At 42.3% G+C, this 17031-nt stretch overlaps 3 protein-coding genes across 8 annotated transcripts in view; all 3 read left to right on the forward strand.

The window, feature by feature from the left end:
- Positions 1–1901, forward strand: part of ehmt1b (euchromatic histone-lysine N-methyltransferase 1b) — a 30767-nt gene extending 28866 nt beyond the window's left edge. For both annotated transcript variants that reach the window (XM_072371470.1, XM_072371469.1), the window contains exon 26: positions 483–1901. In XM_072371470.1, the coding sequence (XP_072227571.1) occupies positions 483–672 (190 nt within the window). In that variant the 3' untranslated portion in view covers positions 673–1901. The remainder of the gene's footprint in view (positions 1–482) is intronic.
- Positions 1902–4110: 2209 nt separating this feature from the next.
- LOC140277349 (uncharacterized) lies at positions 4111–11746 on the forward strand. The gene is made up of 3 exons (XM_072372330.1): positions 4111–4222; positions 7972–8287; positions 11347–11746. Exons 1-3 carry the CDS (start codon positions 4162–4164, stop codon positions 11705–11707), a joined length of 738 nt encoding a protein of 245 aa, XP_072228431.1. The 5' UTR covers positions 4111–4161; the 3' UTR covers positions 11708–11746.
- A 1847-nt stretch (positions 11747–13593) lies between these two features.
- The window catches only part of LOC140277348 (voltage-dependent N-type calcium channel subunit alpha-1B-like), a 156397-nt gene continuing 152959 nt past the window's right edge, over positions 13594–17031 (forward strand). For all 5 annotated transcript variants that reach the window (XM_072372326.1, XM_072372325.1, XM_072372327.1 and 2 more), the window contains exons 1-2: positions 13594–13700; positions 15593–15732. In XM_072372326.1, the coding sequence (XP_072228427.1) occupies positions 13608–13700; positions 15593–15732 (233 nt within the window). In that variant the 5' untranslated portion in view covers positions 13594–13607. The remainder of the gene's footprint in view (positions 13701–15592; positions 15733–17031) is intronic.

Genomic DNA, 17031 nt, shown 5'->3' on the forward strand with positions numbered 1-17031 from the left:
GCTGCTCTAAATGATGAATATATATACAGCCCAGTTGTACGAAATATCACGTTTGTCAGAGAATAGCAGTTTTTATTAATTGGCGGCGTTTCAAAGGGCATCAAATTTAGTTTTGTCCAACAGTGTAAAAACGTTTTTTTTTCCATGAGACGTTTAACGATGAATCGCTTGATGCTGGAAATGCAGTAAATGTTGGTTCTGGAGCAGCGGATCAATCATTTTCCCCACCTGCTTTGAGATTCTGCGTAGACTTTCAGCATGGATGTTAAAAAACTGACATGAAGTAAAGTTTTTATTTATTTTAATATTAAAACGCTGAAGTTTAGGAAAGATTATTGTGTTTCTCAGCTGACTGATGGGGCACGAACTGTGTGTACAGCGTAGACTTTAGGGTAAAGATCCCAGTACACTTGTTTCATCAGTGGGTGACCACCATTTCAGAGATAAATCTTTATTATTATTTTATTTTTTTACCCCCTCAGATTCAACTATGGTGACCACTTCTGGGAAGTCAAAAGCAAGCTGTTCAGCTGCGAATGCGGCTCCTCTAAGTGCAGGTACTCGTCGGTGGCCATGACGTCCCTGCAGGCTGATAGCACACCAGAGGAGGAGCAGCAGCCCAGCGCATCGCCCGACACCAGCTCTTCCAACAGTCCCTCCAGCCCCTCCTAAAACCACCCCCCAACACTAAGTCCGGTTACGCCCACACATGAGACAGACGGGGTTCCCTTTTCCCACCCCCCCTCCCGAACCGTTATCCGTGAACTTGTACTGTATCTCCACTTTTTCATTTAAAGCAAGGACCACCCACCTTCATGACAACCTGTAAAACTTTATTTCACCAAACCAGATGCACAGTCGACTCCCGGCAGATGTTGCGACTCCTTATTTCCACCGTTTGGAACACGTTACGAACAGCAAACCCCACGGAGACGATAAAAAGAACGGTCGTACTTTTCATACATACCTTTACTGGGATGGAGAACCGTGTATTTTGTCTTCTTCTTTTCCTTCTTTTTTTTTTTTTTTTGAAGATACTTAATTCACATTGTCGTGATTGTGGAATTCGGGGAATTGCCCAAATTCTCAGACAACCTAAGCGCACAAGTGGGTGTTACTGTTTTGACCTTGACCGTCATTGACCATGAACCATTCCAGCAAAATGAGCTGATCACTATGGAACGTGATGCCACCTTTCTGTGTCATTTCATCTTTCTCGTAGTGTTTGAAAGAACATCATGTACGTCCCTCTTTATCCAACACAGCTGAAGACCTGTTGTTGAATATACACCAATTATGTAAAAGGCAGTGACATGGTTCAAAAAGTGGGCTCTTTTTCTTAAATTGTGCAACTCAAAGGGGAGTCGAGATCGTCTGGGGGGAAAAAAGACGCTGAACCATGCCTCGGAATCGAGGCGTTTCTGGTCCGAATAAAATTGGCCGACCTTTTTAATCAAAGTTGTTTAAGGGGATTGAAAGTGTCAGAGTTTTTGCCACATTTGTGAACCGATTAATGAAAATGATTTAAGAAAAGAAAAAAAAATGGTGCTGATAACGGTTTTTACGTTTGTTTTCATTTTTATTACCCAAGTGAACATAGTTTGTAAAATAAGAGGATGTTTTTATGTTTCTTTTTTATGTTTAATTTTATCTCCAGTTTTCTAATCGTAGTTACCGTAGTTAGCTTTTAATTTTCCTTTCACGATTTTTGCTGACACAAGCCAAACCGTCACTTAAACTGTTGTTAGGAAAGCTGTGACTGTTGTGCAAAGTCTTGAAGGGTGTCGATGAAAAGAGGCTGATTCAAAATGCATTGAGTTCTGTTACATATTTCTGGACCGTGAACCATCCATCTGATTGGTTGTATCTTTTTCAATAAATTTAATACTATAATGCATTTATCCTGAGGCACTTTCCTCATTGAATGAAGGTAAAGCTGAGGGTGTTGCTGCAGATTTAAACAGCATCTTTCATTTTGCAGGAGATCCTCGTATCCAGGGATGCGATTTGTGCCGTGAGTTCGGAGAGCTTCGCTCACGATTCGGACAGATTAAATGTTCTCAAACTCTGAGCAGGGATGACGGGCAAAATGGCTGCTGGCTGTGTGAAGGGAGCAGCTACCCTGTTAAACTAACCTCAAAGGCATCGCCTCTGCGTTCCATGCAACAGGAACAGGTTCGCAGAGGCTGCAGCGTCCACTGAGCAGCTGCTGGCTATAAAATAATGATCCAAAAACTGCTTTTTTTTTTATGCAGACAGGTTTAAGGTTCTATCCAGCAGATGATTTACAGTGTTTGCGTGTGTGCGTGTTTAGTCTTTAAACTCCACAAAGTTGGACTTGAAATGGGCATAGAATTGGACTAAATCATTATTCCCTAAATCTGTTCCATTAGGACTTTACTGACATGCTTGACATTTGAGTCCCACTTACAAAGGAACACAAAGAATGAGAAAGAGTCTTGATCCACCCCTCATTTCTTTATGTTTTGCTTGCAGTGAGCCAGGCTTGGCCTGTAATCTTTTAAAAATGGTCCTGAGCAAGAGTTCTCCAGGCTTTCTGATGGACTTTTACAGTCTTTCTTTGGCTTTTCTCATTTTCATTCCAGTCCTTGTACCTGGCTATTTTCAAGAGAATGTGGTTTTCTTTCTTTAAGCCACTTAACTGCAATCAATGAATCACTCGAGTGTAAAAAGGCACCAAACCCGTGATGAGTTATTGTTGTTTCTGCACACGGCAGACGACATACAACCTCTGGCAAAAAGCTGATGGAGTCGCCACACTTCGGTGTCTGTGGTGTGTGCTTTACAAAGCAAGAATGCTCGGCTATAATATGACAATTGTTTTGTTTTTGCGCAATAAAAAAAGCTGAATGAACATCATCCCAGGTGTGGCGATTCCATTGACAAAAGAAATGCCAAAAATAAAAGATTGACGGACATTAAATTGGAATTTGACACAAAACCGTGTGATTCCCAGAAAGCTATTAGCTGAAGATGTGGCGTATCGCAGCATGGTGTGCAGTGTGTCCTTAGAGAAAATTCAGAAAAATGTGCATGTGGAGGACGAAATTTAAAGAGTCAGGCCCAAAAAAAAAACTATCTACAGCAGATGAACAGGATCTGAAAGTGATGTCCTTAAGAAAGAGGAAAAAATCCAGCTGTGACCTGACAGGACCTGAGAGATGCATCTGGACCTTCAGCTGATCCATTTACTGTTGGCCCAAGCCTCATCAGAAATGGTCTCCATGGAAGGGTGGCTGTCAAGAAGCCGTTCTTAAGGAAGGGAAACAGGGAGAAAAGGCTGAGCTGTGCAACAGGTGTATTCAACAGTTCTTGGGGAGTGATGACTCCAAGCGAATTTTCCATTTCCCCGTCAGTACATAAAGAAATGAGAGGTGGCTCGTGGTGGTTGGGAAGCAACTGAAAGTGCAGAATCTATTTACAACCTGATGTGCCAATAAAAGTTTACTTACTGAAAGCACGGGAGGAAAATGCTACTAAAATAATCTAGATGACTCGGCTTGACCTCGGTCTCTTTTAGAAAGTCTTACTGCAGTCATCATGGCATGTTTTCTATTAACCAAGAGGGAAGCAATTACTTTGTGAAGCCTAAACCAAACGCATGTAGTGAATGACAAACTGGATTAAAAATCTAATGAGTACAGCAGAGAAATGAGCTGAGGGAACTTAAAATACTCGAGGACAGTACTGTTCTGAGTGGCTGTAAAGTAGCAAAAGTTACAATCACACAGCTGTCGACATAAAAAAAAACACGGTTTTGATTCAATATATAGTCCCTTTAACAGCAGGGAGGAGGAAAACGTCAGGAAGCGAGTGAATGTGCATCTGCAGGCCTTTTAGGGCTCATAAACTGACCGATGATTGCTCCCTTCCTGATTACCAGCGAACAGAGTCGCTAACTGAATCAGAGAAATTTCTCCCTGAGCATCAAAGATGGCTGCTCTGATAACAAGGTTCTTAACTGGCAGGACAGGAAGCAGGCTTTCCGCATTCCAAGGTGGGAAAGCTCCCCCCCCCCACTCCTTTCTTTTTGTGGTCTTTGGTGCCCCTTCCCTGGTGCCACACAGCGCCATCCTGTCAGCAGAACTGTGTGAGGGGCCCAACACTCGCTTCACCCCACTGGTCAGCTGGAGAGCAGTTATGAAGAGAGTAGTTCCTCACAACTCCAGATGGGCAGAGAGACGATCAACCTTGGTTTATGGTACGTTCAGTCTGGTTCTTAACACCACCTTTAGTTTACAATTTCACTTTTTAATTTTCTTTTACTGCATTAATAACCCTCAAGGCAGCGCATTATGTGTCAGAGATCCTGAGGGTTCAGGACCCCTCCTTCAAGGTGGTCATGAGATATGAAAAGGGTGGCAATTTAGTCACTGATTCAAATTATTCTGTCCACTTGCGGTATTCACATAAGTTGCTCCATGTCAGGGAGGGATCTTTTTTTTCAAGGGAGTAATGAGAAAAAGAAGAATTCAATGTGTTTAGTCTAAGGCATTTAAAGATGCCGCTCCCCCTCCCAGATTTAAGACGGTTCCCTCAAGATAATCTGTTAAGCCTTTCTCTGGGCCATGGAAAAGAACAGGTGTTCCCACTGACATTCACTAAAGCTCTGTCCTTTTTAGGTGCACCTAGTGACAGTGAAACACTGAAGGTGCTGCTGAATAGTCTATTTTGCTTAGAAAGGTTCCACACTGAGTGAAATTACCTGGAATTATCGAAGCGGCAGCCTTGATGTGAGCTTGTTAAATTCTCCGAATGCTAAGAAGCTTCAATGCTTCTTTTATTATATTCTTTAGCCAAAACGGCCAAAGAGGTTGCTCGTTCTTACTCTCAAACCTGACTTGAACAAACGCCTCATGGGAATGCTTTTTGGAGAACAGTCTCCCTATACATAGAATACAATGGACCACATTCCAGTTGCCCTGTAGCTCCCTTTGAAGAGACCTGAACAGGGTATTCAGCTACGCTAAGTGAGATTCTAACTATCTAAAGAAGATTCCAATCCTAGGGCTAAAAAAAGAAAAAAATCAATTCGAAGTGTAGTGTGGACTAGGTATAAAATAACTGATTATCATCATCAATACAGGTGTGATTAAACAGGTGAAGTTACATCATTACAACAACAAACACTACAAATTAACTTGAAAACTAACAAGTTAAGCTAACGTTTGTTGACTAGCATAGCTGTGTAGCATAAAACAAACGTTGATGTTAGCTTTTGCTTGCAAAGTTCCACGGGCAGTAGTAACAGATAACTCGGGGGATTGGTTCACCAGGGCAATGGGCAGGAAGTGTTGTTTAAAAAGGTGACAGTGCAGGTTGTTATGAACAGTGGGATTCTGTTAAAGCCTTCGCTGACATTCCCCTAAGAAGGGAGCAGGGAATACTGTTTCTGGACACTGTAGAATGGAACGGAGCTGCCCTTCATGAAGGGAAAGGAGATGAAGTTATGTTCCATACTAACTGGCAGCCCCAGACTTTCTTTTATGGCAGACATTATTTACATATTGTTATGCTAATATGATATATACAGTATAGCCTCCATGAAACAGTGTGATTAAAACCAAAATGCTTTAATGTTTTGGGGTGTATTTATTTCCATCAGACCCATATCACAGCTTAGTCACGGTGGTCGGATTCTGCTTAACTATTTAACTACACCCGGCCACCTTTAATTGACTTATTAATTACACCTGTGCTTTCCTGCTGAGGTGCCATTTAGGTGTGCCCAAACTTTCCATTGGCACCGTATGCGAAAATGTCTTTTGAGAAGAAGTTTAACTACTGTGGCATTTTGAAGTGTGCTTGTGGTAAATGATTTAATTACAGGTGCAGGGGTACAGTTTGATGGTCTTGTTGACACATAAACTAGGTGTCCTGCTGTCACTAACAGCACATGAACAGGACAGAGGGTTTATTTCATATTACAGCCTCTGAGATACTACTAATTACCAAGTTAAAAACCTCATTTTACAGAAAGGTGGGAAGAATTTTACTTCTAACCAGGATTAGAGAGCAAGTTCAGGTATTCAAAAAAGCACCACTGATGTTATTTTGTGTTAGCATGTCAGCATACAACAAGCAATTCACTGCTAGGGGCTTTCCTTTAATAAATAGCTTTCTTTCAATGCTAGCGTAATAAATACTAAATGAATAGGGCTTACATTCAAATCAAAGCAAAGTGAGACGTATTTATGTGGCATTTAGTCTTAAAAAGTTTCCCTTCTTCGTTGTACACTATTCACAAAACGTTAGGGATATTCGGCTTTCGGGGGAAATTTTAGGATGAACCTAAAATGCTTCATAACCTTTACAGGTGAACTCAATGTGACCTTCTGTTAACTTTTGAACGTCCAACTGTTCAATGTTTTAATACTTTTTGCACAAGTTGCTGTTCCCTAACAAGGAGTTTAACGGCATTATTCACAACAGGTGTTTGATCCATGAATCGACCAATACATTTCCTGGTTCAATTAGAATTGGTATTTAAACAGTCTGCCACATTTTGACATCGTGAGACCAAGATGACGCCTAACAATTGTGCAACAGTACCTCGCCTTGAGGCTTCAGACAGGATGTTCTGAGACGGATGTGGCCAGCTTAGAGTATCATCAGCAGTTTGCTATAGAGATACAGAGAGACTGGAAGAGTCACTGAAAGGCATGGAAATGGACGTCCTTTGGCCACATCCCACACTGATGACCGCTTCATTGTGAACAGCGCCCTGCGGAACCGGATGGTGAACTCCCCTCAACTCCAGGCACATTTAAGGGAGGTGAGAGGCACCCAAGTGTCATGTCAGACCATTCAAAACCGTTTACATCAGCGTGGTCTGCGTGCTGGACGACCTGCAAAGGTACCTGACCACACCACCAGGCACAGGTGTCATCGTCCTGCATGGGCCAGGGAGCATTTACGCTGGATGAGGGACCGGTGGGACTCGGTGCTGTTCTCTGATGAAAGTCGATTCACGTTGAGAAGGAGAGCGCTATGCATCAGGCTCTGTTGGCACCAGACGAGCCTTTGGTGGTGTTGGTGTTTCAGTGTGGACAGGTGTGTTTAGTCGGTTCAGAACTGCCCTGCACTTTGTGAATGGTACAGTGACAAGCCCATACCACCTGAATAGCATCATTAATCCAGTCATTGTGCCTCTGCATGAACAGCACAGGCCTATTTTCATCTTCATGGATGACAATGCTCCAGCTCATCGCGGTCGCATCATTAGGGAACAGCTGCTGGAGACTGGGGTGCGTCAGATGGAGTGGCCTCCACTGTCTCCAGACCTGAATCCCATAGAAAACCTATGGGATCTTAACTCTGTACCCCAGAATCTCAATGACCTGAGGGCCGCCCTCCAGGAGGAGAGGGATGCCACGCCTCCGCAGAAAATAACTCGACTTGTGAACAGCACGAGACGTCGTTCTCAAGCTTTTTTTGTTGTGGTATCCTCATTACTGTTGTTGGCTTTTGTTTCAATAAATGCTTCTACTTAAATGCCCTACTTTCATGATATAATATGGCTGTAGCGTGAATTTTTACATTTTCCATAAATTTCACCCGAAAGCCAAATATCCCTAACTTTTTGTGAATAGTGTATGTCCATAGTCTGTTTCCAATACATATGTTGGTCCTAATATAACCGGAAAATATTGCTTTAATTTGTGGCTGGCAGCTTGTTGTCGTTTTTTAGTCAGGAATCCAAGAGACCAATTCAAAGTCTACCGTTTGAACCATATTTTAGTAAAATACGTTAAGACGTTTCTTTTGGCTTTTTTTTTTCGACTACAAACGGAGTCTCTGCTTTAGCCCTGTAGCAAGGTCGATTTCCTCCACTCTTATATTTAATTAGGCAGTGCTGTGGGTGTTTTCAGTCATATGATTATGTTGCTTTTTAAATACTGTATCAATGCAAACTTTTGTAACAGTTTTTCCCACACATTAATCCACCAGCGGTCCGCGCAGCCACGTTCGGCTCCTGGCGGATGCTCACCCTGGGCTCAGAGTACGAGGACACCTGGGCTCCGTCACCTGATCAGAGGCGCGGTCCCTCCAAACGGGTTGAGCAGGATCCGGGGCCGGACGAGGAGATAGACGCGTCCATTGGAGAGCCAGAGGACACGTCGTGGAAGGCGGTCCAAGGGAATATTGAGCAGAAGTATGACACAGTTTTGCAGTTAGATGGCGTAAGAAGAGCGGGAACGAGAGACGGTGTTCGTCAGGCCGTCTGGAAACACGACACCCTGAACAGCAACCCACTATCCCGCAGGTGTGACACACAATGTGTAACATTTACTGACATCTAGCGGCCAAGTTGGGGATAGCAACAGATTGCATCAACATATATCTGTTGGCTGAATTACCTGTAGGAGAAAAAAAACGAGAAACTTCCACATCCCTCCAAAGACCTTATTTACAATTTGAAAAAAGTCACACCACCCTTTATCCTGTTTTCTGCCCATCTTAAATTCAGTTGATCTCTTCATGTTTTTGAAAAGGTTTACCTGTGCCATTGCATGTTTCGCATTATGTAATCAGTAAAATCCTCTGATTTCCATCCTTACTGAACAGCATCCACATACCTATTTAATTTCCACTTTCTTTTTCTTTATGATCCTCTGAACAACACTCCTAATCTACCATATGTGCCTTTTAATATGATCATTCTTCCATGTAGAAGAGCCGTTTGTGCAAATAGATAAAAATGGTTCATAATTCAGGGTAATAAAATGAAAACAAGGCAGTTGGATACTAACTAGAACATAGATAAGATACGCAGTCTCAGCTGTTCCTAGAGCAGATAGCTTCTTTCAGTTATTAACCCACCGTAAAAACAGCTTTGGGAGGAGGTCTGCTGCACACAGTCGGCTCCGCCATCATCAGCCTCTTAAATGAAGACCTTTTAAGCTGCTTTCACAGCAGCTTTCACTTTCAAATTGTTCAAGCTGTTAACAAGAAAATCCTACTACCAACTCCGTGCCTTTGGATATTATCTGAGGAAAGATTCTCAGGCAAAATATAGAATGATTCCAAAGGAGCTAAAATATTTAAACAGGAGATGATTTTCTGGCTATAAATGTTCAAGACTGCTTAAACAACTCTTGCTCCTCTGCTGATCTGATATCTGAAAAGTAATCTGAGCTTTTTAAATAAAAAACAACATTTGGATTCTCAGTGCAGTTAATCAACTGAACCACCAGATGTCTCCTCAGTCATATCCAGACAGTGTGTGGTCATGACTTACTCCCAGACTTCACAGAACAGGTCTGTGGAGGCGAACAAGTGGTTTGACATGCTGTATGGTATATTAATTGGATTAAACTGGATACTAACTATTGAAAAAGGAAGCAAACTAAGAGCCTGGTCAGAAATTGTAGATGAGTAGAACAAATGCTGACATGTTCATGGATAAATAACGTGCAGTTTTGTCCCAAATTGAGTCTGAAAAGGCTCCCTTTCATAACAGCTGGTAGTCCAACATTTAAGTTTATGATCAGGCTTAAGTCCATCTTTTGGGTACTTTTCCCTCGTGTAATATGAATGTTTTTATGTATTTGGTGATGATGGGAGGACACATACACGTGAAAATGAAGATGTGTTTTCCACTATTACTGAGTAATGCAACCAACCCAACATTTTAGATCATGGTAATATTATTTAATTGGACTTTGAGCTTGAAGAAGCCCAAAATATAGCCTGATTTTTTTGAAAATGCGGGCGTAAGATTGACTAGATTTTAGCACAACCATCTTTTTTGGTAAACGCCACAGAGAGGCGTTTTATGTACATCGAAACATACCTGACCAGGCTCTGAGAATCCATGTACCAGAAACACAGCTTCTTTATTTTCTTCCTAAGAAATATTAACTGCGGTAGGTTAGCTCAACAAAGTAGACACAAGCAGTACATCAACAACGGTACTGTAAACATGTAGGGTACAGTTCTATGTAAAAGCCGTGATTCACCCCTCATTTCTTTATATTTTGCCTCCAAGCAGCCACACTTTGTTGTCATTTTTAAATAGTCGAGCAGAAGTCCTTCAGGTTCTTTGAAGGTCTGTCAAACATTTTATTTGGATATTGGCTGCTTTTTCACACATTTTGAGTCCAGTTCTTTGACCTGTTAATTTTTCACCCAACTACAGGGAGGAACCAGTGTTCTTTGTAATCGACAACTTAAAAATCATACCAAATAATTACTTTCGAGCTTCCTAAAATTGTACAAACTCTGTTTTTGCCTTTATTTACCTTATTTCATTTTATATTTTCACCTGTTTCCATATGTCACTCTAATACTCATTTTCCTGACAATATATGAAGAAATTAGGGATGGAATCATGTGATAAACAAATTAGGAACTGACCCAGCCTGTCTCACAAAAGACCTTTTCTAACCAGGATGTCCGTAGCAGAGTATGTTGTCCTTTCACTGTTCTGTGGCGAACAGCTGTGCATTTTCGGAACAATGCCTCCCTAATCAAATATGCAGTTACAGGTGGTGACGTAATGAATGGACACTGGAATGAGATTGTAAAATGTTGGGGGTGGACAGTGCGTTAGAAGTAATCATTTGTATAAACCTCAGTTTCACCTCATCGATTTAAAGGGGAAAGCTGACTGAGGTTGGTGTTCTGACCCGCAGGGCTTTTCCCAACTTCGTTAAGGTTACAGGTTCTAATAACCAGCTAACAGACGGCGAGCGCGTCTGTGCGCTCCAGTCACCGATAGGCCCCTTTTGGTCACGTGCGCTCTTCCTTATTCCTCTGAGGACTTGCTTTATAGCCTATAGCCCCCATGCAGCGAGCGATCAAAGAGAAATCACAGGACCACTGCTCCCGTTGGATTGCTTGCTTTATTGTTGCTTTCGGCTGGAAAAGAGAAAACGGAGATTTCAGTGGTCTATGACGCTTCTGCGCCTTCTGTTTTCCTTTTTTCTTTTTTTCCCTGAAGCTGAACATTTCAACTGGTGTCTGGATACTGACACGATGCTGTTAGGGGTCTGGGCTGAGACAGAGTGATCAGATTTAATTTCAGTGTAATTTTCCTCCACTTTGAGCCTGCGCGATGTGGATGCAACAGCCTTTTTAGCGACATCTGAAGTGCTTCGTTGCTCGAAACTTTAAGATTTCTCCGAAGATGAATAAGTGGAAAGGCTCAAGAGAACGTGGTTTTCAGTGAGGCCACCTTATTCTTCGTTTTCCAAATCTCAGATTCTCTTCAGTCTAACGCCAGGCAGTGGTTTGGATGACGCGTGTTTGTTGTGATGCGTCTCCCCTTCAATTCCACTGACACCAGTTTGGATTTTCCCTTTTGGATCTGTGCGTTTCCAGAATGGCTCGCTTCGCAGATGATCTACCCACCCGCTATGGAGGAAGCGCAGGCGTCGGAGGGAGAGGTGGACCGGGCGCTGGCAGAGGGGGCGCCCGGGGTGGTGGCGCTCCGGGCGGGCAGAGGATGTACAAACAGTCGATGGCCCAGAGAGCCCGGACAATGGCCATTTACAACCCTAATCCTGTCAAGCAAAACTGCTTCACTGTCAACCGCTCCCTCTTCATCTTCCGCGAGGACAATCTCATCAGGAAGTATGCAAAGCGAATAACAGAGTGGCCATATCCTTCCTCACCAGCAGCACCACTCACAGAGCAGGTGCATCTGTTTATCCTCGTTTGGCAACCATCCACCAGTGGTTGAAACGCAGAAACACACCACCGCCCGCAGGCTTATATTTATTAAGTTTAGTTGCTGATATTATCTTATGGATGTTTTAGTTTAGACCAGTCCGCGCTGTTGAATTAACAGGTGCCTGTACGCGGACTGCACCTGTCGCTCCGCTTCTTATCTCTGTTCAACATGACACAAAGGTGTTTTGCCTGTATGTGCGGGCAGTGAAAAGACTTCATAAAACGCCCATTGTGTTGCCTCCTTTGTTCGCAACTCTATTCTGAGTGTTTTAGTGTCCACATCGGCTGAGAAGTTCTTTTGTCAAAATGTCAGCTGTCAACTGTCTGCCAGGCATGGACTACAATCCGTGCGTTTCAGTTTATAATGACCAAACATCGCTATTGATTTATGTAGCTCTAACTCAATAGAAAGCTGCGTGCGTAAAAGGCGATGGCAAGTCGAAGCTGCTTTATCTGAACGTCCTTCACCCATATGTACTCTTGTCAAGTTGTGATTTTAAAAAGCGCAATTCTTGCATCATAAAAAAGAGAAAGAAGAGATGTTATGTCCACATCGTCAGCACCGCCTCGTTGTCTTAGTTGGGAGCCCTCTCCATGGTGCTGAACTCGCCCACGCTCCCCACGCCACTCGTTGAACGCTGCAAAAAATGTCCGCTTTAAGAGGTCGTGGTCACCCCTCAGTGCATGCTGTTCCTTCTCTGGAGATTAATGAGAAATCTTACCAGAGGGTGCTATTATCAGAATGTAATGCAAAATGACCAAATGTGTAGATTCCAGAGGAACATTTACGTTCTTAGATAGGAGTAAGTATATGCTAAAGTACTGCTGCCCCACTCATAAAGTGATTTAAAGTCCTGTTGATGAACACAAAAGGGGGTTTTCACCAATTTTACAACCATTATGTCCCCCATATAAAATGCAAAGTTAATGTTTTAGTAATAGATATAAAATAAGTGCCAGAATTGCAGTCTGGAAATGTCCCGTTTGGCTGAAACAATAATTTATTTTTAAGCCATTATGAATTTTTCACACTTTTTCTGAGAAAACTCATCTGTAGATTACATGGCTCATTAAAGCAAATATCTTCTTGCAGTGAGATGGTGAAAGCTAAGAAGCCAGAGCTTGTGTGACAAACATGAGCAGACAGCTGGATCTGCTCTGTGGGCGACTGTGAGAACAACATTAGCTGTAATCAAATAACAGTGGTTATCAATTTATCTGTACCCTCATGAGTTGAATCAAATTGAACTTCCTACTCTACTTCCTTCCAAAATAATGATTATGATCATCAAAAAAGGAGACTGAAAATCAACACTAAGCAGTGAAACTAGTCATTAAACCCATTTCCTTTATAAATTCATAACCAAAAACAGTTTTGTGATGGCGTAATCTGGCCATTTGGGTGTCTGCATGTCTTTGCCTTAACAGTCATAAGCTTCGTATTCCTTTGTGATTCATGGACCCTCAATTGGCCCTGACCCACAGGCAGTGACCCAGTGAAAATAGATTGCAGAATGAGCAAACCACTGAAAATAGTTGGAAATGGTCAACCATCTGGAAGGATCATAAGCACATGTGAAGTATGTGTTCTTTCTAGAAAAGCCTCGAACTAGAACACGATGCTTTAGTGGACAGAATGCATCCAAGTGTACGTTTATAGTCATTCATGTTACAATTTCATGATGGATAATTTTATTTCCAGTGTGATTTGTTGTTGTCTGCAATTTGTGTGCATTTATGTTTCATTTGAATGAATCTATCACCAAACTCTACTGGTTATTCATTACATGCTGAGTAATTTATGCAGATCAAATGAGGTCTTCATGCACAATATTGTTGTGATATATTTAATGAAACATGTGAAACTTCATTTTCAACCTCTCCTTAACCCTCACACTCCATTTGAGTACATGATCCTGGCAACGATTATCGCCAACTGCATCGTCTTGGCCTTGGAGCAACATCTACCTGCGAGTGACAAGACACCCATGTCAGAGCGCCTGGTAAGTCCACAGTCCTTGAATTACGAATAACTGATCTGAGCAAGCTGAGTTACAGCAGTAGATCAAGTGCATTTATCTTCCTTTTGTTCCAGCTCCTATGTTGTAAGTTAGCAGATGAGCTAGCTTTGATCCCCAAACCCCCCCCCGACGCTCCAGCTTCTCACACATGCGCTTAAAGCTTAAACTAACATTTAAACTCTCACAGTCGCGTAACAAAGGCAAACATAGCAAAGGGGAGGTCAAGTTACACATGCAGGGGAAAAAACTGTATGTAGCTTCATGGTTCAGTAAGTTGTTCTTCTTGTTTTGAGGGTGTTGCAGCTCAGGGGAGTTTACGACACTCTTCAGCTCCTCAACAGCTTGATGTGGAAAAAGTCAATGAATCGCTTTCATACTCAGCCACCTGCTCTTGTTTGGACTTAATGGCTGGGATGCAGATTCAGCAGTTGCAGATATTACAGCTTGGAAAACAAAAAGGCAGCATTCGGCACATGAAAAAGAGATTAGTGTGGTTACACAAAGAGAGAAAACAAGCATCCTCTCTCTGTCTCATCCACCTTGAGAATGTAATATGACAAGATGGCTTTTAATTAGAATCAGGGATCAGCTATTATTTGTGAAGCTCTGTCAACAGATCAGGAGGCGGCCTCTAAGTGGAATCTACTGGCTAAGAGTTCTTCACATCTATTGGAGCTCTGTTGTGCCATGATCCTTGGAGAAAAACATATTGATTATTTTTAAATGTTTTAGATGTATGTATAGATATTAACACTCAGCTCGTGAGTGCTTCATTCATGCAACCCTCGAGGAATATAAAATAATGTTCTTGAATCCTTCTTAAGGTTGCATGGCTCTTATTGGTCAGAAGTACCTTGTCTGCTTCGGATTTCTTACAGCACTCATGGCTGTAGCACTGCTTTTATGTGATTATTTATGTTGGTTGTTGGGTGTCATGGGCAATGTTGTAGTGTGCTGGAAGCAAGATAGAAAAATTGAGGGGGGGTAGAGGTTAGTGTTGGTGTGAGATATCCTCTGTTAATGCCCACTGCGTTATTTCAGGATCTTGCAAATATTAATGGAGGCGTAGGAAAAAGTGTCATGTCGTACACGCCTCATCCAGCTCTATTATTTACAGCCAGGCCCAGGGTTAGTCCAGCCAAACAGTGCAAATCATGATGAAACTGTGACCCCCTGTGGAATTGTGTGACACTTTCAGGGAACAGTGCAGTGCCCAAATAAATCATGTTCAGTCAGGTGTGTGGCACATGTGTTCTGAAAGTGCAATTTCAAAGAGGTGTTTCTTTGTCCAATTGGGACAGTGGTGTTTATTCCATTTGGACGACTTTCACAGTAGAGGGGCCTTTGAGCAGCACTCCATGTGCCCCCCTCCCAGTTCTATTACTCCATGCTTCATTTTTCTTTTATGTCACATCAGTGGGATGCTTGAATGGCACAAGAGCCCTCCCACTTGGTTCAAATGTCAGCACAAGTATCCCCTTTTACTGACTATAGCTGACTATAGCTTCATTTTTGCCCCTGTGATTAGGCCAGTGACCCCCCCCCCCCCCCCCCCCCCCCCCCAGACTTAGTGCTGCGGGGCTCTCAGTTTAAATTCTGTAGGATGTTGCATTTGTGCCTGCTTGGAGCACCATTGATTACCTGACCTCCTGAGATCATGCTGTGTTTGTGATTATTAGTTTTTATTCTAACAGGGCTCCACGTACTTCAGCTCATTCTGGTGCAGAAACTGAAAGATGACATTTTTATTTATTTATTTAGCTTACTGCCATCTCTTTCAACCCAATGCTCCATTAAACACTGTCTTACATCTTACAAAAAGATCTTCTCCTGTCAATCTCATCCCCTCTCCGATTCTTTCTGTCTTTCTGTAGGACGACACAGAGCCCTACTTTATTGGAATATTCTGTTTCGAGGCTGCCATTAAGATCATTGCCCTGGGCTTTGCATTTCACAAAGGCTCCTACCTCCGCAACGGCTGGAATGTAATGGACTTCGTGGTCGTCCTCACTGGGTGAGTCCCTCCCCCACTGGGTGCCAGCTAGAGATGGAAGTCCCATGTGAAAGAGTGGTTGCTTTTGTGTGTATCTGTGAGCATCCTGAGACAGAAGTGTAGCGTAATCACCTTTTATGATACAGCATCTGCTTTCAAGCATGCATCATATTCAAAAGGCAACCAAAGTTTGAATAGGATGTAAAATGATTGGATCATTTCTTTGGTTTTTAGTTTCTGTACAACACTATATTGGAAAGACTCGCTGTTCACATAGAGTACCTGGTGGCAACAGTTTGAGGGCCTCTTTGGCGTGGAAACATCACTCTGTCACAAAGCATAAAGCCAAATCTATCAGGAAGTAGCATTACCAGAATGATTCAGAAGATTGACTGTCCAGTGTAGAGCTCTGATGCAGCGTGGGAATGTTGATGTGTCCACGTGCTTTTGGCCATACGATGTAACCCACAGCATGGGGTTGATGCTGATATTGCTGTAACAGATTAACGGACTGTAGCAGTACCAGATTACCCACTCAGAATATGTTTCATATTTGTTATATTAATTGCTGAAACAAGCACATGTCAGTAGTGCAAGTTGCTGGCTAAATTATGTTCTGTGATATAAGCTTTTATGAATGAAAGCTGTGTTTTCCCTTCTTCTTGAGTAGCTCTTAGCGGCTCTCTGGCAGGGGGGGCTTTCATCCTCTGGGCTTACCATCAGCTAAGAGTCATGAAAAGTCAATCACAGAGCAATGGACAGACAACATTGTGAACAGTTACTGCTGGAATTTCAACCTCAGCAGCACGAAGGCTTTTGTCTTCAAGGCAGTAAAGTCAGCATTTAACTGCAGATTTGACTTTGCTTTAATCTTTATTTTCTAAACCAGAGAAATATTTTTAGTAAAATACACAGAATGGCACAAATTGTTTAGTCTGTTGGTAATAATTACCGTCCTTTTATCTGAGTCTAAATGGAGCGTGTTTACATTTAATTTTTGCTTTTTTTTAAATCCAAAAGTGTAAGTGTAGTAAAACTGGGGAATGAAAAAAATCTTTACCTGATCTGACACTGACCCAAAGTTAGTGCACCCTAAGGAAAGGGAACTTTACCAAATCCTGCTGACGATAAAAGACTTTATCAAGACAATGAATATGAAAATATTAAATTATTGCTTTAGTTAAAGGACCAGTACAATGTAAAATGAGTCCATTACGTCACTGCACCAAGCATCATGTGATTTTGGGAATTCCAAATGTGCTGATAAATGCCTGCTCTGCTTTGTTGAATGAGGAGAGACATTTCCCTGTCTGTGTGATG

Source organism: Leuresthes tenuis, unplaced genomic scaffold (genome assembly GCF_036924035.1).
Source record: "Leuresthes tenuis unplaced genomic scaffold, fLeuTen1.0.hap1 SCAF_19, whole genome shotgun sequence".
NCBI lineage: Eukaryota > Metazoa > Chordata > Actinopteri > Atheriniformes > Atherinopsidae > Leuresthes > Leuresthes tenuis.

Excerpts from the sequence above, each read along its gene's own strand:
- LOC140277349 (XM_072372330.1), top strand. The coding sequence starts at position 4,162 with ATGAAGAGAGTAGTTCCTCACAACTCCAGATGGGCAGAGAGACGATCA. Across the intron at positions 4,223-7,971 it reads ACGATCAACCTTGGTTTATG|CGGTCCGCGCAGCCACGTTC; the intron begins GTACGTTCAGTC and ends TTAATCCACCAG. Across the intron at positions 8,288-11,346 it reads AGCAACCCACTATCCCGCAG|AATGGCTCGCTTCGCAGATG; the intron begins GTGTGACACACA and ends GTGCGTTTCCAG.